The following is a 21,427-nucleotide window of genomic DNA, read 5'->3' on the forward strand; positions in this document are numbered from 1 at the left end:
TGCTCCAAGAAGAAACAGGGAAGCCTTCCAAGTGTGGGCGCAATCCTATGTGTTGTACTCTATGTAAGCTAGCTGTGAAGTGGAGAAGCCGCTAGCTTTCTATGCTAAAGAAGGATGCTAAAGAAGGATGGCCAAGAAGCAGGAAAAAGGGCACAGTCCTGCAGCGTATGATGTGCATGGACTCCGGTATAATGAACCAAAGATGTTTTATCAAGCATCAGATACAACTTATATACCATACTAAACCAAATATAATTCCTTATTTGCAAAAAGCATGCGAAGTGCAGTTACTAAATAAGCCAATAGTATAAAGAATCCATCAAAATTATCTAATAAGCTTCTTAATCACATGCCATGTGTGCGGTTGCAGTTTTCCTCTTTTTTTTTGCTTTGTTCCTTATCTGTTGATAAGATGTTCTGTACTGTCGTCCCTGAGGTGAATTAACAAGACACCTGGACTGCCACCCTTGAGGTTGGTTATCTGCTAACAAGGCATCCTGTACTGCTGTTCTTGAGGTGGGCCTTCACACATGGGGAGATCTCTGGCCCCGGGGAGATCTCCTTCCCCATCTGCCCTCGGCTTTCGCATCGTTACCTCAAGGCTGGGAATTGCGCTCCCTTGGAAAGCCAACCTTTCAGCACAGTGCTCAGCAGAGCTGCAGCAGCTGCAGGGCCCTGCTGCTTGGGGCATGTATGTGCCTGCCCTCCCCTCTGCAGCCCCACCAAGCCAGGCCATGGGCAGGAGGGCAGGACCAGACCAAGGCTGGGCTCAGCCACAGGCCACGGTGCCTGCAAGGTGCCCGGCAGCTGAAGAGAAGGAGACCAGTTTTACATCAGGGCTCCCAGGCCACTACCAACCCACAAGGGCTCTGCTGAGGACATGCACGCCTCCCAGCTGGCCACAGTTGCCCTTTGGGCTCATTGGGCTACCAGGAAACATGTCTCCACCATGGAACACAAACCTTTCTGGAGGAATCACATGGGAAGGGCCATACTGGAACAGGGACAAAGGAGCAAAAAGATGAAGAATGCTTGTGGAGGCCGAAGCAGCACGCCAAGTGGAGCTCAGTCTCGGGGGCAGGCACCCACCAACACCATCATGGGACTGCGTGAGGAGACCCCATGGCCAGCCGGCAAGCCCAAGCCCACGCATTACTCTCTGCCACCGTGCTCATCAGTGTGGGGTGAGTCCAGCACACAAACACCCTTCCTCACTGCATCCCCCTGTCCCCTGCCGCTGCCCTCTTCCCTCCCCACCTCGATGCTGGAACATCCCAGAGGGGCAGTTATCGCCATGGGAACATGGATGCTTCCCAGGGCTCCGTCCCGCTCTGCCCCGGGGCTGCCCAGGCAGCAGCAAGGCCACATGTGGAGCAGGGCCACACAGCACCAGGGGCCACCAGCGGTGCCCAGGAGATGCAGGGAGCTGCGGGGCTACAGGGCAGCCTGCACGATGGCTCACAAGGTAGGACCCAAATCCACCGCGGGTCTCATGGCCCTCAGACCACTGACATTTCCCTTTTCTCTCCTCCACTTTTCCCTCGTTCCCTTCCTGCAAAAGGGGCTGTCCATGGCAGGGAGGGAGGGAGGGAGGCTGATGCAGCCGAGCATGATCTCTGCCATGCCACACTGCTTGAGAGTGTTTTTGTTGTTGTTACCCTGGATGTTGTTTAGTTGATGATTTTTTTGATGTTTCTAAAATATCTATTAGTTACATATTTATTAAAGATATAATCTTGCAGTGTTGTGTGTTGATTCCAAGTGAGCTCTAGCACAAAAGCCTTTGCCACTGCAGGTATGTCCACAAAGACCCATTGTCACCATTTGGAACAATGGTAGAAATGTGTTAGCAGAACACCTGGTGGTTGAAAGTGCTCTTACAAGGGAAACTATGGCCTGGATGAATTAACTGAAAACTCATCAAAACTGAAAAAGGAAGCTGAATAGAGCAGCCTGAGCAAAACAAAACCATACATGGAAATAAGCAGCAAAAAGTTCATGAAAAGGACGTCCGGAACCGTAATAAAGAGAATGCTTCCTAAATCTACCCTGGTGTTAATAGTTTTATTCCTGATTAGGGTGACAACCTGTTTCTTGTGCCTAACAGATAGATGACTGCAATAAACAGTTCATTTTCTCTAATTTCAAACAACTTACATGACTGCTGTCAGGGGGACCATTCTCTTAGGTACCAACCAACAGCACCATTTTCTAAGGCACCAGGATTCAAAGGGAAGGCTAAGCACTGGATGGGGAGGTGGACTGCTCCAGGCTCTTGTCATTGCAGTTACAGTTGGCAAAACTTGTGCTTGTCTTCATATAACTGAACACTTCTGAGAACCAGATCTTTTCTCTTAATACTTCTGGACTGCAGGAGACCAGAATGGTCCTTTTGTTCAAATTCCCCCACAGCTCCAGTTCTAAGGAGCTCTCCTCCCATCATCCATTTCAGGGGAGCTTCCTGGCAAGTGCCTCATCCCCCAGCCGAGCAGTTCTACATGCGGCATAAAGGGGATCACAGTGCCGGCAGAAGGAGTGGGCAAGAGCAATCCTCCTGCGAGGTGAGAGTCTGGGAGGAGGCAATGGAGCAAATCCTGTGTTCTGCTACTTGTGGGAGGCAGATGCGTCTCTCGGAGTGGTTGCTCCGTCCCACCACACGCTGGGCTTTCTTGCTGCACAACCAGCAGGTAGCAGTGTCAGGATCATCTCTCTCTCTTCTTCTTCATTCCAGGGGCGCATGCAAGCTCTTGCCAAGACCGCCACCACTGAGAGCAGTCAGTTCACATGGAAGACTGAACCCAAAGAAGAGTGGGCAAGAAGAGGCTGGTGATGACAACATCAGCAAAGGTAATGTAAGACCCGGTAGGAACTTGTTCAGAGGTTTGCTCCCCTTGCTAGGAAATTCTAGTCAAGGCACTAAAGTCATGCATGGACTAGCACAGGTGTTCAGCTCTCTTATCCCCACTTTCAGGAAGCTCTCTTGGGTAGAGCCTGCTTCCCCAGCAGAGCCACTGTTCAGGGAGTCTGAGTGGGGTCACAGCACCAGCTGAAAGAGAAGGGAAGAGCAAGGCTCCCGTGAGGTGAGAACCTGGGAGAGGGCCCTTGACCTAATACTGTGCGCTGGTACTTGTGGCATGGGGATGTGTTTCCTGCACACATTGTCCTTCTGAATTAAGAAGGGTGGTTACCCCCTCCCACCATGCCCTGTGCTTTCTTGCTGCAGGATGAGCACGTACCTGGAAACAGTGAGTCTCTCCTCTTAGGCTGCTTTCTCTCTTCTGGTTTCCAGGTCCAAATGCAAGCTCTTCCCAAGACCTCCAGCAGCAGTAGCAGCAGTGGCCCGTGCTCCTGTTATTCCCAGCACCCAAAGGAAGGTGGAAGTAGCGGCTGGTAAGGACAGTTCCAGCAAAGGGAATATAACACCTGACAAGATTTTTTAGTCCTCTTTGCAGAGTATTCAAGCCAGGACAGAAATGGTAGAGTATGGCTGATGTTCTCTCTCCTATGCCCTTTCAGGGAATCTTTCTGGGAAGACCCTCTTTTCCCATCAGAGCCATTCTTCCAGAGACGTAGTGGGCTCATGGTGACAGCAGAAGGGATAGAGAAGAGCAAGTGTCCCAGGAGGTGAGAGCCTTGGAGAAGGCAAGAGGGCTGCTGCTGTGCTCTGATCCTTGTGGATGGGAGATGTGTGACTGGGGTGTAAAGCCCTTCTTGACTCGGAAATGCTGTTACGTGCTGCCACCATGCCCTCTGCTTTCTTGCTGCATGGCAAACATCTAGCAGCATCTAGTGAAACTGTCATGAAGTTTCCCTGGGACACAAAGTCTCCCTACGCTCTGGAAGGCTATTGCCTTCCTGTCACCATGACCTGGCCTTTCCTGGTGCCAGGCAGGCAAGTGCAGAGCAGCAGGCGAGTGCTGCAGATCCTCTTTCCCAGAGACTGTCCTATCTGATGCATCGTTATATGCTTCCTCTTTCCAGGTGCGAGCTTGAGAGGTCACCAGAAAGAGCAGGCTGTAAATACACCCTCGCCTATGCTTCACCTGCCCAAGGTAGTAAGCTGCCAGATGAAGGAAGCACTGCCACTTAGGTCCCGAGGGGACAGGAGCTGAGGGCCTTGGCAGAGGGGGAAGCATTGTATGACTGTCTTCAGCTACCCAATGGGCCCTTTCTCCTGATCCATCCTTTCAGGGAGTCCAGCAAAGTGCGTCATTACCCTGAGGAGACTTCGTGCTCAAAAGTGGGCACAAGTTCATGTGCTGCCCACCATCCAGGAGGAAGTAAGGGAGGCAGCCAAAACAGTAGTGTTTTTTCCCAGGTGAGAGTCTTGGAAAAATGGTTTTGAGGAGCCCTGTGTTTCCGTACAGTGTTTCATGCTCAGGATAACAGTGGTGCGGAAGCACCTCCTGTTGCAGAAGCAGGTGTGCTGTCCGGGAGCGCAAGGAGAAGAAACTCATCCCACACGCTCATGTCCTCCTCTCCTTGTGTGTTTTCAGATTGCCACGCTGTCCCAGCAATTCCTGAGGGCAGACAAGCCCTGCAACCCAAGGCCAGGCAGCAGCGCCTCGTTGTGAAGGACGTCCAACCACAGGACAGGTAGATTGGTTGAAAGGATGGGTAGGATGTTTATGTCAGCCTGGAGACAGCTCTGTGAACACACTTGACTGGCTGCTGAGGAGTGAGCACTTGCTTTGAGGCCACTGGAATAAGCAGTACCTTCTTCAGACTCTGATTTTCAAGATGCCACTTGTTCCAAATTTTCACGGGGTATTCTTCCTACAGATATTCTCAGGAACATCTTCAGAGCATTTTCTTTGGGCAATATTTCTCCCAGCAATATTAATCGTGAACCTTTATGTGATAGAAAATATACAGTTTCCTTGTAGATCAGTGATCGTTTAGATCTCTATTCAATGCAGAACGGGGCCCTGCACTGTGCCTTGTGAGCAAAACACTGCTGACAGAAAGGCACAAAGAGAACGCACAGAAGAGCACAAGCTACCCCTCTGAAAAGGAAAAAAAAAAAAAAAAAAAAAAGATAAAATCTGAGACTCATATTCTGTGATATTGCCTTTCTGTGGCCTGCAGGAAATGTGCGCACACTGCCTGAAGGAGGAGAAAAAGATCTTCTGGGCTTCAGTGGCCAAAGATATAAAAAGGAAGGAAAGGGAAGAAAGAAGAAGATGGCAGGAGGGGCGCAGAGCAATGTTAAATAGAAGCAATCTTCAAACAAACAGTATGTTCTCCTCTGTCCTTTTCCATTGAAGTGTTTCCTGCTTGCTCAAGAGATGGGTTAGAGAGCTTTCCAGCTGAAGGGCCTTGGTGCTGCTCACTGGAATGCCCAGTCTGTGGCAACAAAAAATTGGGAGGTCACTGGGGAACCTGGGAGGACTGTTAGAGAACCTGGGCTAAGGGAGGAACTCCTGGCCTTAGGGGCTGTTAACATGAAGTGGGGCTAAAGAGAACATTCTCACTTGGAATTATTTATTTATCAGTCTAAACCTTTCTAAATTATCAAGTAAAGTCAAAAGAGTAAAGTGAAAGGAGCAGTAAAGACAGAGGAGCATCTCCATCAAAGCAACCTGTTTCCATTGCATTGGAATAGGATGCAGATGTCCCTCAACTAGAAAAAAGCTCTTGATTTCTGTATCTGTTGGTGTGTACAGTGTGTGTGGGGTGCCTAGACACTCTGAGAAGAAAGGTAGGTGAGATGTCTGAGAGAGAAGAAACAAAAGAGAAGCCAAAGAAGCGGTGAGGGCAATGCCTGTGGCTGGCTACCACAGGAATGCTGTATTTTGGCCACGAAAGCCCTTCCTTGACAAGCCTCAATCTACTTGCTTTTCTTAGTCCAAGCAGGTGTAAAAGCCCTTTGAGCCTTTCGTTTGCCTTCAGTGGGGTCAAGCACTCTCAGTGTTTCTTCTGCATTGTGCTTGTCTCTTTCACCAGCAGTCCCTCTGGATGTGGGGCAGCTTGGGTTTGCAAGAATTGGGAGGGACTTTTCTGTAGACTTCTGTAGTGTGTGGGGGGGGCACTTAGTTCCACTCTGCATGTGGAAAGACTTTCTCTTGCAAGAAACACTGCTATGGCAGTGATGCTGCGTTAAGAAAAATACTGGAGAGGCTGGTGCTGAAGTCCCATTGAGCTCTGTAAATGCAGGAAATAGCACCAGTCACTGGGGCTGAGGAGTGAGGAGGAAGAACAAACATGAGGGGAACATGACAGCTATGGAACTGCTCTCATTCCTGTGGGATATTCTCCTTCCTTCCTCAGGGAGGTGGAGCACTGCTGAGGACATGGAACACTTCTAGGCTTTACTTTGTGTTGTGAGATAGGAAATTGTAAAGAAAGAGGGTAAGGGCAGTTGCTTGTCGTGTAGCACTCCTGAACTGAGAGCCTCTGCAGCTTCTCTTGGCAGCCTGAGGAAGTTCCGTGGGCAGATCCATATGGTCCAGCAAGTATAGGAATATGTAGGAAGAAAGGTAGGTGTAGCCAGGGATGAAAACAGTGGCCTAATTACTTGATGGATAAAGGATTTTCTGAGGCCAACCAATATGGGAACATATAGGATGAGAGAGAAAGAGCTGTGAGGATATAAAGGTCACCTGGGAAGGTTGTTGAAATACCCTGGATCCTGGGTTTAGAGGGAGCCTCAGTGTCAGTCCTGCTCCTCTGGCTCCCCACAATCAAGTGCCTAATGCTCCTGGATTTCAGAGGCACCTGAGAGTCACCTACTTGATAGTGAGCATTTGGAGCCACTTTCTTGCCTAGCCAGAATGGATAGCATTTCATCGCCCTTTCCCATCTCCTGCTGGTCATGGACATGGTTAACAGTCGGGAGTCTGCCTGTCTGCAAAGCCTTTATCCAAAGCAGTGCAGAGCAAAGGAAAGCAGATAGAGAGCACGCTGTCCTTGTGCTGCCCATGGGAGTGAGAGATTTAGGCGTGGGAGGGCAGAACGGTGCCTCTCTTGGTGCCGTCTCCATGCTGTGCTGGAGGCAGCTTTCCTGCTCTCAGCAGAGAAGTGGGTGGTGGCACGGGGACGAGGAAGAGGAGACCCGACCTGCGCAAGCTTGGCTTCCTGCAAGAAAGCTGCAAGGCTGCAGAATGGAGAGGCCTCTCATTTAGGTCCTTTCACCATTTTAGAGCTCTCGTTTGGATGGTATTCCCAGTGCCTTGACTCATGGCAGCTCTACGAGCTTTTTTTTGGGACTGGAATCGACGGATCCTCTTCTGACATCAGCTTGAGGAATCCCACCTATATGCAAGCATCATTGCACAGTGTTCTTCTCATCTAACAAGGCTTTTATTTGAAAATTCTAACCTTTGTTTTTAAAACTAACGTAATTTTAATTAATTTAATCCTGGCACTTAGAAAACAATTTTGATATTACAATTCTACCCCTTTGACGAAGAGCACATTTTTGTCCTTGCCAGAGTTGGAGATGGAGTAGCGATGAATGAAGCTCCATTAAATCTAGCTGCTCCACTTGTAACTAGTATTTTGTGTAATGCTTTTCATGTCATTCTCTTCTCATTCATGCTCTCATATCATTCACTCTAATCCTCAGAGTCATTTGAGCCTAATTTAAAGAAAGGCTTAATTATTTGACTGGAATGCCATTCTTCTAGGTGTGGCAGAATGTCCCTGTACCCTCCTCCTCCTCCCCCAAGAGCTTGCTTAGGAGCAGTTTTTACATAGCCGATAGTCGACAGACAAAGGAACACACACGAGAGGGTAAGTTGATAACAACACCAGTCATTTTATTTGGAAAATGAAAGGGACTACCTAGAAAGGAAGGGGAAAAATAAAAAAAAAATGAGAGTTTCTGGAGGTGGTTGAGGCGGCAGTGCTGGGAAGGGCAGGTTGGGTGCAGATGCTCAGAGGCTGGCACGCTGCAGAGAGCGGCAGCTAGCCATAGCAGAGGGAAACCCTTGCTTCCCTCCTGGCAGCAGGAGCGATAGCGCTTCTTCGGCGGGAGCTGTTCAGGACACCTTTCCTCTGGAGACTGCTCCGTAGGTGTGGGAGGGGAGGAGGGGGAAGCAAGGCTCCTCTTGCGATTCCCTCTTGGATTCTGCTTGTGGCTGCTGCCTGCTGCTGCTCCCAGCTCAGGCTGAGGGTGGTCGGTGTCTTTGCTGGCCACAGTCCATAGCACATTGTGTGGCTGAGCAGCAGTACTGGGTGTGCTGCAGCCTCAACACGACAGCAGTGCTCTGGTGGGAGTGGAGTGCTGTTTTTCACCTCTGCGGCCCTTTCTTTGTCACGACGCACCTCAATATACATCTTCCTGTTGTGGGGTAACAGCCTTGGTCTCTTCTTGGTGGAGGTTGAAAGCATCAAATCTGTAATGCAGATTTGGACAAGCTCCTCCTTTTCCAAGGGATCTTTGAATTCTTCCTTGGAGATGTCTTGCAAATCCTCTTTGCAGGAAGGGATGTTTAGTGGCTTGTTTCCTGTTGGAAAGGGGTCGGTTTGGTGAGCCGATGTGCCATCTGTATGCTTGGGAGAGCCCGGTGATTCTGAAAGAGATGGGGGTGTCAGATCCCAGGGCTCTTCTAATTCTTCTTCAGAAATTTCTTCCAAATCCTCAATGCGGTTGAAGACAATATTCATGGGGGCATTGCCTGTGGGATCGGATGCATCTCGGGAGGCAATGTGCCATGTGTGTGCTTGGCAGAGTCCGGTGCTCCTGGCCAAGCTGTGGGCGCCAGATGCCAGGGCTCTTGTGGAGCTGGCACCTGGAGGCAGTGGTCAGCCCTTGTGGTGGAGCTGCAGCTGGGCTGCTGCCCCTCATGGGCAGCACAGAGAGGTGCAGGCGCGGGTGCTGGCTGCAGCTCTTGCGTGGAGGTGCCGCTGGCTGCCTGGCTGGCTGTCAGCGGAGGAGCAGAGGAGCTCTCGCCCGGCTCCTGCTCCTGCTCTCCAGGGCAGGCACGCATGCTGGCGCCTGCTGCACCTCGGCCGCTGCACTCCATTTGCTCAGCCCTTGCTTTAGCCAGGCCGCCTGTCCCTCGGAAGGCTCTTGCTGGCTTGAGATGGGAGGAAAAAGGAGCAGTTGTCCTTTAAAGAAGGCAGGGCAAAGTAGCGATGCTCCAGCTTAGGGAGGAAACGGTGTCGAAGCACAAGCGCTGTCCAGGGAGACTGCAGGTTCCAGAGCAAACATTCCGCCAGAGCCGCTGGCAACCAGCTGCAGGGGCCAAGCAGCCCTTTGAGCCTTGGATGTCACAAACACAGAGCCATCGGTGTGGTGCCTTTGCGACGTGCCATCCCTGAGCAACAGCCTCTCCAGTAGGATGGAGGCTGCTCCCAGCCATAGCAAGTGCTTTGCCACCAAAGGCACCTCTGTCAATTCTGCAACAACAGCTCTCTGCTGTGTTTTGTTTCAAAAGGCCAGTCCAGCTCCCCACTGCAGGACTGAAAGTTACCCCGACCATGTCTAAGGGACTTGTCTAAGGGTAGCTTAACCTTTAGTTTCAGTGCTTCCATATTTCATTGACTTAAAACAATTCTGTATGAAACCTATCTGGCTTTCAGCTAGAGAGAAGCCACCCTAGGTATGTAATGCGCTTGAAGGAAAACAGGGAGTGTGTCTGCCTTAAAGCCACCCTCATCCCTCAATGTGTGCAGGGGAAGGAGAGGAGGATTGAAGCACAAGAAAGCACATGCCCTTTAGCTGTGCTCTCCCTAACACAGGACTCAAGAGGCAGGAGGATGCCATTGAATTACCCTTGGGCCTTTCTAGAAATGCTCCAGAAATGTTCCCACTGCTCTCATCACTCCATCAGTTACTCACTAGGGTTATGGCTGTGGTTACTGATCTGGCAGGATTAAAGTGAGTCAAGGTTTGCAGGGCCACCTATCTTCCCTTTGCTCTTTTTCTCCACTCATTCAACACAGAGGAGCAAAAGGGATTTTTTGCATCCGATAGCCAAGAAGGAACACACACGAGAGCGTTACTTGAGAACACCAGTTGTTTTATTTAGAAAACCTAAGGGACTACCTAGAAAGGGAAGAGAAGGTAAAAAAAGAGAGTTTACTGGAGGTAGCTGAGGCCACGTGACGTATGGCACGAACAGCATTGGGACTGTCTATGAATACTGTGATAATGAAATCCAAATAAAACAAAACTCACACCCCAAAAGAAAGCAAACAGAGCAGCACTGGCTCCCATCACCCCCAGCTACCAACAAACAGGAGTGTCCTGCATCTATGCACAGTGTCATCCCTCTGATTAGAGAATGGCATTCAACATGGGGAAGTACAAGTAAGCTCGTCATTCCAAGGCCCTTTGGCCCTAAAGCCCTAGGGCTTTATCCTGAGCCTTTCGTCTTACCCCTTTAGCCTAAATTTCTAACTCTTTCTTCCTATCTCTTTAGCCCCAAGCTGTAGCCCTAGCCCTTTCATCCTAGCCCTTTCCCACTGCTTCTCCCATCCTAGCCCATGGGGAATCACAGAGGAGCAGGAACAGCTCAGCAGCCCATTCTAGCTTCAGGGTTTGGGTATTTCTACAACCTTCCTACCTGGGGTGCCAATAACCCAGTGACCAAACCCAGAGAAGGGCACTCCCTAATCTTCTACAGGTGACCTCTATATCCCCACACCTCTTTGTCTTCACCAGGTGATCCTTATTAACCTTTCCTACTAGCTATTCCCATAATTATTGGCCTCAGAAAATCCTTTATCCACCAAGCAAGCAGATAATTATTTTCATCCTTGGCCATAACAACCTTAATCTATATATTCCTATACCCACCTTTTTGCCCTTCATTCCTGTCCTAGCCCTTTAGGCCTAAGCCCTAGCCCTTTAGCCCTAGTACTAGAGCTTTTTAGCACCAGCCTTTTAGTCCTGGACTTTTAGTCACAGATCTAGTGCCCTAAGTCCTTTAGCCCTGGGCCTTTGGCCCTAAGATCTTGTTAACCTTAGCCCTTTAGCCATTCCCTATAGCCCTTTACCACTAAGTCTAAGTGTTTTGTCTAAGAGTTTTGTCTAAGAGTTAGACAAAACAACCTCCAACACCCATCCATCCCCACAGTATCACAGCCAGCAGCACAGTCTCTCTTCCTGCTCTCATGAGCAAACACCACCAGATTTGCAGACAGCACCCAGGAACGGGCTGACCAAGTGCCTCCGAAAACTGCCCTGCCTAGAAAACCCAGCTCCAGGACCCATATCCGTGCAGACACGTTCAATACCAAAAGCAGCCAAAGCGCAACTGCCCACCAAAGCTCAGCATAACTCCTGCTATTAGAACCACCTGCTTCCAGCATTTGCTACATAAGACTGTACTGGCATGGTGGGGAACACCCCAAAACGACAACCAAAGATCAGTCAAACAAACAAAACGTTTAACCCCACCTAAACCCTAACCTAACCCTAGCCCTAAACCCTAATTCTCCAATGGCTTTTGCTCCAAGGCAAAAAGGATAATGATGCTGCTCGGTTCTTCTTGTCTGGGAAGAGGGATCACTCCTCTGCCGACCTGTGGTCCCGCTCGTCACTCTCCAAAAATCCACAGCACATTGACGCCTGAAGCATCGAGACTGACGTGCCTGCAAAAAGAACACCACAGTCACAAACCAGCGGCAAGTTAAAGCTCCTGTTTACACCCCATCTTCCTTACAAGGAAAACTTCTTCATCTGCAGCTGGCACAAGACCAAGGAGAAACCTAAAACGTTTCCCGTGTGCTCACGCTCACCCAACTGACACAGTCCTACAGAATGTCTGCCCTTACTTAAAACGTCAGCAGGATTTTAATCCCGTCACCGCCGTCCCACGGAGTAGCCTCACGGCACCTCAGCACCCAAAGCTGCTGCTCAGCTCTCGCCGGCAGCGCGAGGGGACCCACGGGGCGACACTTACCCGAGCATGCCCGATTCCCTGGTCTTGATGATGTAGAGGAACAGGAGCAATGCGTGGAGCAGGTTGTTTCTGCCCTGAATGCAGAAGAGAGAAGACTTTGGGAGCGACTGCAGGGACAAGCACTCACACCACTATCTTAGAGAGAATGTCTTATGCAAACCAACGGGCACATCCTGCCCTTAGCTTAGCCACAGCTGTACAGCTTTTCCTTCAAATCTTTTGGCAAGGTACGTATGCAGGGGGCGTGCACCATAATAGAAGAGGTTTAATAACCTGAGATGAGGAAAGACTATAATAGAAACCTCAAAAAAATGGTACAACAGCCTGGGGGATTGCCTCAATATTTACCTCTCACTTAGACAAACATCAGAAAAAAATGATTTTTGAGGAGTTTTTTTGATGGCAACCATCCTCAAATACTCAGGAGTTCTTATGGCATTTTTCTGAAATTGGCGACCAAGTCACAACCCAGGGCTCAAGAGAGTATGAAAACATGCAGGAAAAACCTGGTAGCTTGGCATTGAGACGAGATGGTTCCCTCCACAAACTCCTAGAAGGAAGCTTCCAGCTTGTTGGCATTCAGGAATAACAGCTCACATCAGAGCTTACAGAAATTAGGGTCTTAGAAGAAGTCATGAGAAAATGCACAGGAAGCTGCTTTCTGCACTGAGCCAGCCTAAATCTAAACATAGATGTGGCTAGTTACAATAAATAAATAAATAAATAGAACAAAAAACAAACCAAATCAGTTCTGCTGAACATTTCCTGTCAGCAGAACACACCTAACATGCTCCTACCTCCTGCACGTTGTAGACGTGGCCGTGGTAGATGACCTGGTAGTGCGGTGGGTTGATGCTGCTCTGGTAGATGCAGAAGAGCTTGTCATCGGTCAGGTCTGGGAATGAAGGTCAGAAAAGAAAAGAGGGATTTTAAGGGTGCCCATGGGATGCAAGGGGCAAACAGCAGCTAAAGCAGCAGCCCAAGAATGCCAGTACCTGGTTCATGGGGTGTCTGGACGAAGTGCTGGGCAGTGAAGGTTTTGCCATCGGGATATTGGATGTTCCATGGCAGCCTGGAGTCCAGGTAGGTGCAGAAGATGTGCATAAGGATCTGTGCAAAAAAACCCAAAATTCACTTGAATGCCGTCAGAAAGACCGAGGAACCAAAGGCTACAACGCAGCAGCAACTCTCTTGCCATAATCTCAGGCATGAGAACAAATACAGGACACAGTCAACCACATGACTGATTTCATGCTAGTTTAATTGGGTTAATGCCTTCTTTCTTTCTTTCTTTCTTTTTTTCAATGCTGGTTTTCCTTCAAACACAGGCTAAGAGGGACAGTGTAAAGATTGTTTTCCACTCCCTGGCTTATCCTGCAGTCTCTCTTTTAACTATTTCAGGTGAGGCTGCTGCCCTCACAGTTACCTGTGGGACATCTCACAGGAGTCTAAAGAAGAGGCTGCCCCCAGACTAACACACACAAGGGCATTTTTGTGATCTGCACCACGTCCAGGCCCCTTTGCATTATTCAAAACTACACTGTGATTCTGAGGATAAGCGAGGCAAAGAGGATTTGGACTTCTTGTAGCCACCCACAAATGCCTCATCCTGAAAGACGAGCAGCTTTAGGAAGTTTTACCAAGGCATCTTTGAAAACTTACAGCGGAGTCGGTGGGCAAGTCAGCTCCCCACTGCCGGCCTCTGAAATCCCCTCCTCTGCCCCAGCGGAAGCTTCCCTGGGACAGCTCTGGAAACAACAACACCTATTCAGGTACTGGCGGTGGCAGGTGCAAGGAAGATGTATTTTGCATTAACTTTGGGAACCCCACACCTCTGTGTGCACTGCCAGGGCACCACATTCACTGGGAGGGAGAACTGGACTCATTAAACGCTTGCATATATTATATATACTCAAGGCAGTTGATTTTACAAGGGAAGTTTTATTCCTAATTAACAAAAGGATTGAATAGGACACTTCTTTCCCCGCTGTGAGTGAAATGAGAAATAAAACCTTCTAAAACCAGTCCCGGGCCCACACCACCACATTGCTACGAGCAGAGAAGGCTGTCAAAACACCCAGCACTGCTGCTTGCAAAGCAGCTCTCTGCCCTGCTGGGACTGCAGCCCGAGCGTCTCCACTGACGGGGCATCTGGCACCACCAGTGCTTGACCCAGCTCAGCGAAACGCTCCCGAGTCTCCAAGGGGAGCACGTACCTTTGATCCGTTGAACCAGGTACTCCTGGTTAGCCGTGACGCCCAGGTACCGCGTGATGGTGAGCAGGCTCTGCCGAATGGCTGTGGCTTCAGCCAGCGCTGCCTGTTTCATGCTGCTCGTGCTGACTTGTGCGCGGAAGAAGAGCCAGCGCGTCACCTGCACCCACGACTCGAACGGGATCAGCCGCCCTGCCAAGGGGTCAACAAACGCACTGTTACAAAGAGGAACTGCCTCCTCTGCTCTAACTACTTGCTAAGCTCAGAGCTCAAGCTCACACCTTAGGCAGTGCCCCACACGCTCCCTGCCCGGCCCCATGGAGCACTCGCTGCCTCCCTCCCAGCACAGAGCAGAAACCCTGTGCAGGGCTGGGCAGGCACAAAACCCTCCCTTGAAGGCTGCCTGGCGTAAGGAAGGAGAAACAGAGAGGGGCTGGAAAGGGAAGAATCAAAAGTAATTTTTAACAGAGAGCAGCAGAGGAACAGGGAGGTGCACAAGAGGCCAGCAACGGGGCAGTTCTTCACAGGCATCACAAGGGATGCGGGTCTCGGCAGAGACTACAAACCGGCGCACAAAAAAGCAGCCCCTGTTGAAATGCAGCGAATCAAACCCTGCTCTGGGAGAAAGGGACATCCGTGTGAGCTGCCCATGGAAGGGGCCCCTTCAGACTTGGCCTGGGAAACTGCAGCTGCAATTTCAGCTCAGGGAAATGGAAAAACAAACAAACAAAATACCCCCTAAACCTAAAAACACCCAGAACAAACCCAAAAAAACAAAGCCACCACCAACAAAAAACAAAATTATCCCCAACAAAAACACCATTTCTTCCCATCCCTGACCAAGACCATTTCTTCTAATGCTCAGAGCTCTCTCAAATCCACCTCAGATTGCCCTGCCCAACCCCATCAGCATGACAAAAATCTACTACCAAGATCTTAAAGATGCTACATAACAGACAGGAAGAGCTCAGAGACAGCTCTCCTCATAACACAGAATCGTTTTTGGACACTTGAATTTCCACATATCTTAGGAATAACCTTTCCAGGAAAACACAATGCAACCCCACGGCTCCTCCTATCATCCTACCTCCGCTCGGCATTGCGGGGTACCCCATTCTTCTCAGCTGAGCGCTCACAGACTCCATCTCTTGGACAAGGGGCTCTAGAATTGTCTGCAAAATCCACTAGCAAAAAGAAATGCAAGCAGTAAAAAGGTTAGAAGCAACAAGGTGCTCAGGAAGCTGCTAAAGGACACCATCTCAGATCTCAAGGATCTTTACTGTTCAACCCCCACACTCCTTTTAAAACAAGCAAGCAAACAAACAAACATGCAATTGTATTTCCTTTGCTACAATGACTCCTGCTTCCAAGACTAAAATGTTATTTTTTTTGTTTGTTTTCATTTCTTTCTTTATTACGCTCCTCAAGACTGTCAGGAAAAGCCACTGCGCTGGCATTTTCCATGCTTTACTTTCAGCCCAGGAGAAGGAGGTTGAAAGTCAGGAGGGAAAAAAGCAGTTTGGAAATCTGGATTTTAGAAAGAAAAAAAAAGCAGTCTTATCACATGCAGTGTGCATTAAGATATATTTGTCTCCATTCAAAGGTGGGTGAACTTTACAACTGGAAGGTTTGCAGAATACACAACACCCAGGTCAGCCAGGGCATAAGTTGAGGTGGGAAATTTGTTTTACTCCTCCTTTGGTACTAGCATGCTCTTTGAATCTCCGTGGCCAAGCCCACCCTCATCCCCACCAGTCCCAAAGATCAAAGTCTCTTAGAGATGAGGCCCTTCTTCATCCGCCTGCACCTCTTCGAGCAGCACGAACAGGCCGTCTATGGGCACAGGACTTACCCTTCGGAGCCGATCGGTCCAGAAATCCAGGGCATCCAGCTGCCACCCATGCGCCAGCACCCTTGACCAAACCTACACAAACAACATGATCATTATCCACCTACAGAGAGAAACCTGAGAGAAAACCAAAGGAGATTTTAGGGCCTATGATGTTTTTGGAGGCAACCACAGCCCACAGGGCAAACTGCAGATGTTCCAGAGCCCTCACACATCTCCTGGCTGCAGCACGGGGAGCCCTCAGCACCTGGCCATACTGCACTCCTACTCTGTCCTCACAGGACACCACGTGTCACCCGAGGCCACAGTCACTGTCTGGAGCTCCCGGCTCTCACAGGACAAAACTGGGGCAGAGGTGCAGGACACATGAAAGAGCTACTTGAAGAAGAAGCTTTCTTAGATTAAGGGATGAGATCAAGACATGGATCCAATTTAATTAAAGCTCCCTTAACCCTATCCCTTCGAATGAGACTTTGTCCAGACACAAGTGTAAAGGAGTGTGATGGAGATCATGGCCAACCCTTTGGAGGAGCTCTATGGTTCTGGGCCCCTCTGGTGCTGAACTTACCTCTCCGCCAGCCTGTGGCACGTCCAGACGACCTTCCTCCCTGCGGCCCAGGGGACACCATGACACCTGGTACTGGAACCTCCGCAGCACCTTGGCCTGCTCCACCAGCAAACGTGTCAGGTTGCAAAACGCTGGGCAGTCGAATGGGGAGCTGCTGTAAACTGAATTTGCTGAAATGACATTCAAGCCACGCACAATTAGTACAAGCAGGAGGACAAGAATCACGCAATAGGGCAGGCAATAACTGCACAGATTCAACTCTGACTGGAAAGACGAGCTCATGAATTATGGTAAAGGAGGAGAATTTTCTGAAGTCCCTGAGGCACAGAGATGTGGAGAATTTACAAAATTCTGCCTCCTGTCTCAATTACTGCCTAGAAGACTAAAGTGGTCAGCAGCCACCTTGACCACATCCAGGGGGAACACCAGAGCAGGGACGTCATTTTATTTACTAGCACTTCAGGAGCTCGCTCCCTTTCCCAAAATCCCTTCCAGCTATTCTCACCCACGACTCTCTCCACTAACGACTAATAAAACCTACATCCTCTCCTCACCCATCCTTTCAGGCCAAGCAAAGGGATTTCTTTACCCATCTCACGGCTGCGCTCTTTCTCCTCTTCCCTTTGCAGGTATCTTTGCAGGGACTTCTGGTCTGTGATCTCCTCCTCTTGGCTCCGGAGGAAACGAGGCCGAACTGGTGAAGGGCAGTGACGGCTCCTGAGCTCACTTCTCACTGCTTCAATACTCATATCATGTGAAGAAGCCGCAGGAGAAGGGCTGAAGCTGGGAAGCTTGGGCAAACAGAAGCAGACACTTGTGTCATATGAGGAAGATAAGACTTCCACTTTGATTTTACAAACTGCAGGAATCAATTGACTCAACAGATGAATTTATGGCTCTGGAGTTTGCTGCTATTAAGCCTAGTCTGAATCAGGGGAATTGGTTTTCTACTCCTCAGCATTTACATTTGCATTCCCCATTCAGGCTTTTTGTCTGAAACCCACCAACTCCTCCAAAACAAATAAATTAGCTCTAGGGAAAGGATCAATCCTGGAAGGGCGAATGTGCAAAGGGAGCAGACAGCTGCCGGGCACCTCCAGCAGCTCAGGGCGCAGCACGAGCACACGAGGAGCCAAGCCAAGGCGCTCCCTTGCAGCCAGCGCCGTCCTTACCTGGATGCAGCTGCTGCTGGGCCGGGAGCTCAGAGAAATGCTGGAAGAGGCTCTGCTGGCGGGCAGAGCCGGCAGCTGAGGGCCACAGTCTGGGGCAGGAGCCGAGGCCAAGCTGGGACGGGAGCTCAGAGAACTGCTGGAAGAGGCGCTGCTGGCGGGCAGAGCCGGCAGCTGAGGGTCACAGTCCGGGGCAGGAGCCGAGGCCAAGCTGGGATGGGCCCCGCGGGGGCGGCCTGGGCTGTAGCTCAGCACGTTCTGGCCCTGCATCGCAGCCCCACACCAAGGGACTCTCCTCGCTGACGGCTCCTGCACTGGAGCTATCGGCACCGCTGCAAGAAGCACAAAAACACAGTGAGCCCTGCACATGCAGCAGCCTCCAACTCCCCTGCTTCCTCTGAATCCACACTGCAAAACACGGACACGCAGCTTGCCCTGAAGGAAATTCAACGGTGCTAAAAAGCCCTCTTCCCAGCTCCACGGGGAGGCCACAAATTCCTTCTCCAGTTTCACAGAGAGTCTCTCCAGCTGCCCTTTAATAGGCTGCTGTCCCCTCCTTTGTTAGGGCTTCTTCCCTCTTCAGTTCTCCCCTCAATCCTTCACCAATTTTGCACTTCTACTTTAAATTTTAACATGCTGCAGGGAATTTGTCTGACTGCTGTGTTCAGACAAAGAAGCTGAGAATTGTACTTGACCAAGACACCAACTGCAAAGAACACAGATAAACACGCGTTTATACTACCTACCTGAGTTCTGCATCCCCAGAAGGACCTGCTGCCTCTGAGTCATAACCAGGTGAGTTGGTGCCCTCGTGTATTTGAAATACAGCCAGAGATCAAACACGGCATTCAGGCTGAACAGAGACACAAGTGCAAGTTCTAGAATAAAGAAAAAAAGGTTTTATCATGCTAGATGGCATGACCATGAGCAATAACTTATTGTTAATATTAAAAAACAGGTTAAAAATGCATAAAAAACTGCTCCTGTAAGTGCTAGTCTGAGGACAGAGATAAGGCTTCTTCATGGGTTCTTTTTATTCAAGAACCAGTTGAGACAAATCTCCTTTCTACATTAAAATTCATTTATGTGGCTAAAATTCATTTATGGGGCTTTAATGCTTATTTGCAAAAGTGCAAGGTATTTTCCAGGGAGAACACAAATCTCTACAAGGAAGTGTCACGCTCTTTAGCAAGGCTCTTCCATCAAACCTTCTGTCTCTCATATCTGCATTTGCCTCACTCCTCCTCCTTTCCATCCTCCAAGGGGATTTGATACAGCTCTTTTGGAGTCTACTCCATTGAAAGGAACTTTCATTACCTGGAAATGTCACACAGCCCCACAACAGGGCCGCCAAGAGACTCTTCCATGTCACTACAGTGAGGAAATTCCCATAGCTCCAACAGGGGTAAAAGAAAGTAAAATGAAGTTCTGCCTTTTTTTTTTTTTTTTAAAGCTGTCTTTAAAACAACTTCCCCAGGAAGAAAACAGAAATGCGAAATATTCCCTCCTCCCAAAACACATTGACGGGCAGCGACAACTCACCAATAAACCAGAGAGGCCAGAAGGGGATATTGTAGTATGTGCTGAGAAGTTTTCCAGTCCTGGTAAGGAAATACAATAAAACAGGAAAAGTTACCAACGGGCAGTAATGGGGTTCTGGGAAGTACCGAGGCCTGCACAAGGCAGGATGTTTTCTGTAACGCAGTCACATTCGCAGCCAACATACATGTCCACGCAGATCATGCCGGCAGTGCAGATATTGAGGAGCCCCCAGGCCCAGAGCACCTTCCGCTCTCCAGCCTCTCTCCTCATCCTCATGCTCCTGTCAAGGAGGGCACCTGCCGAAAGCCCTGGGGCTGCCATGGTCTGCGGCAAGAGGGAGACAAACACCCCACAGTTTAGACAGCCACATCCTGGCTCAGCACCACGCTGAGGAGAACAGCAAGAACCAAGAGCAACCTGGACAGAAGGACTTCACCTGAGGAGCTCCCGGTCCCGATTCCCGAGCGGGGAGCAGGGCTTTTGGCCAGCAACACTCTTCTGCAAAGCCTGTGAGCGCCGTCACCCTCTCCAGGGAGAGCACGTCCGTTTTCCCCAACGGGCTGCAGGGCACAGGGCCCCCTTCCCATTCCGAGGGCACTTTTGAAAACCAACATTCCGCAGGGGGCCCAGGCAGCGCTGCCTTCCCCTTTCCTGCTCAACATCCCCCCGCTCCGGGAGGCCCCGCGAGCGACACGTCCCGCCTGCACCGCTGCCTCCTGCCCCCTCTGCACCTCCACGTCCCGCCTCGGCGCCCCACAAATTACACACGACCCCCCTGACGACGGGGACTTTTCCTGAGCCTCCCGGCCCCACGAGGCCCTCCCGAGCCTCCTGCCAAGCCCCCGACGGCTTAAAAATGCCTCGAGTTCTCCAATGCCGAACAGGAACATAAACCTGTAAAAGTGACTTCAGCGAAATAATGGGGCTTTGAGGGGAAAAAAAAGGGAAAAATGAAAGACAAACGCTAAAAATGAGGGGGAAATGGAATAAAAAGGTGAAAAATAGAGGGGGAAGGAAAGAGAAAAGCTGAAAGATGTGAAAAAATGAAGGTAAAAACTAAAAATAAAACTGGAGGAAAAAATCTAGAAGAGAAAAAAACATGAAAAATGGAGAAAGGTAGAAAAAAAAGAAAAAACTTATGGGGGAAAGAAAAAAGCTAAAAGGGGGCAAAAATTAATGAAAAAATAAGCTAAAGGAGGGAAAAAATATGGAAAAGAGCTAAAAGGGGGGAAAAAGGAAGGAAAAAATCTAAAAGGGGAAAAATAGGAAAAAAATGATAAAAAGAGTGAAAACAAAATAAAAAAGGTGAAAACAAGATAAAAAGGATAAAAGGGGCACAATGAAAGAAAAAGTCTTAAAACAGAGAAAACAGAAAGAGAAAAATATATAAGAAAAAGAGAGAAAAAAAGGAAAACCAATTGAAAACAAGCAAAAAGGGAGAATGAGTAAAGGTCCTGCTGCCCTTTGCAGTGGCTGCAAAGCTGCAGCTCTGGCAGCATTCAAGGGGACGGGGTCTCCCTTCTGCACGATTGGCCCCTTGACTGTGCAAGGACACGGAGGAGAGGGACGTTGCTTGTGGGGATGCTCACAAGGTTCAGCACTTGGGGAGCGGGGAGACGGTCATCTCCCCAACCTGTGACCAAGCCGAAATGCAGCTCCTGAGGCCGGCAGTGCCTCACGGGCTCCGTGCGGGAGGCTGCACAGCAGCACTGCAGTGTGGGGGCCTGTCCTGAGGTGCCTGGGGTCAAAGTGCGGCAGATCCAGGGTGCCGGGACTCTACAGATCCCAAAGACAGGCAGCGTGCCAGGAGAATCCAGGGTGCCTGGAGGTGTCAAGGAAAATCCCCGGGATCAACTAAGGCCCAAGATGAGAAATGGCTTTCCTCGGGATCTGACAAAGGAAAGTTGGGAAATAGCCATGGGATACGAAAATCCTGGTGTGGTTCATGGTCTTGGAGCCTGGCAGGATCCAGGCTCCCAGTTAAAGCCCTCCGGAAGGAAGGAAGGTGTTAAGGGCACGTCTGCTCTTTCCTGACAGAGCATCTCTACCTCAGGTAGCACAGACCAAGGAACCTTGCTGAGCACGTTTAAAAGCACAGGGCCTGTGGAGCCTGTCTCAGGAGAGCAGATTCCTTGAGCCTGCAATAGGGTGTCCAGTGCCCTGCGCAAGGCAGCTCCCAGTGCAGGAACCGTCTTGGAGCCTTTTCCAGGCAAGTCTGGGTTACCTCCAAG

General features: G+C 49.9%; 1 protein-coding gene and 1 pseudogene across 1 annotated transcript; one reads left to right on the forward strand and one right to left on the reverse strand.

Moving 5' to 3' along the window:
• LOC148595509 (ATPase family AAA domain-containing protein 2-like) overlaps positions 1-21,427 on the forward strand; it is a 398,768-nt pseudogene that overhangs the window by 105,237 nt on the left and 272,104 nt on the right.
• LOC148595513 (transmembrane protein 209-like) lies at positions 11,490-19,517 on the reverse strand. Its single transcript, XM_088520354.1, has 14 exons — positions 19,381-19,517; positions 19,197-19,255; positions 18,401-18,532; positions 17,891-17,986; positions 17,075-17,179; positions 16,486-16,655; positions 15,921-15,992; positions 15,156-15,252; positions 14,072-14,260; positions 13,518-13,603; positions 12,851-12,965; positions 12,653-12,750; positions 11,856-11,929; positions 11,490-11,544 (listed from the first exon to the last, which is right to left on the reverse strand). Exons 1-14 carry the CDS (start codon positions 19,515-19,517, stop codon positions 11,490-11,492), a joined length of 1,485 nt encoding a protein of 494 aa, XP_088376480.1.

The sequence above is a fragment of the Tinamus guttatus genome, unplaced genomic scaffold, assembly GCF_059628265.1.
Source record: "Tinamus guttatus ecotype Peru unplaced genomic scaffold, ASM5962826v1 Tinamus_guttatus_pri_ptg000087l, whole genome shotgun sequence".
Classification (NCBI taxonomy): Eukaryota; Metazoa; Chordata; class Aves; order Tinamiformes; family Tinamidae; genus Tinamus; species Tinamus guttatus.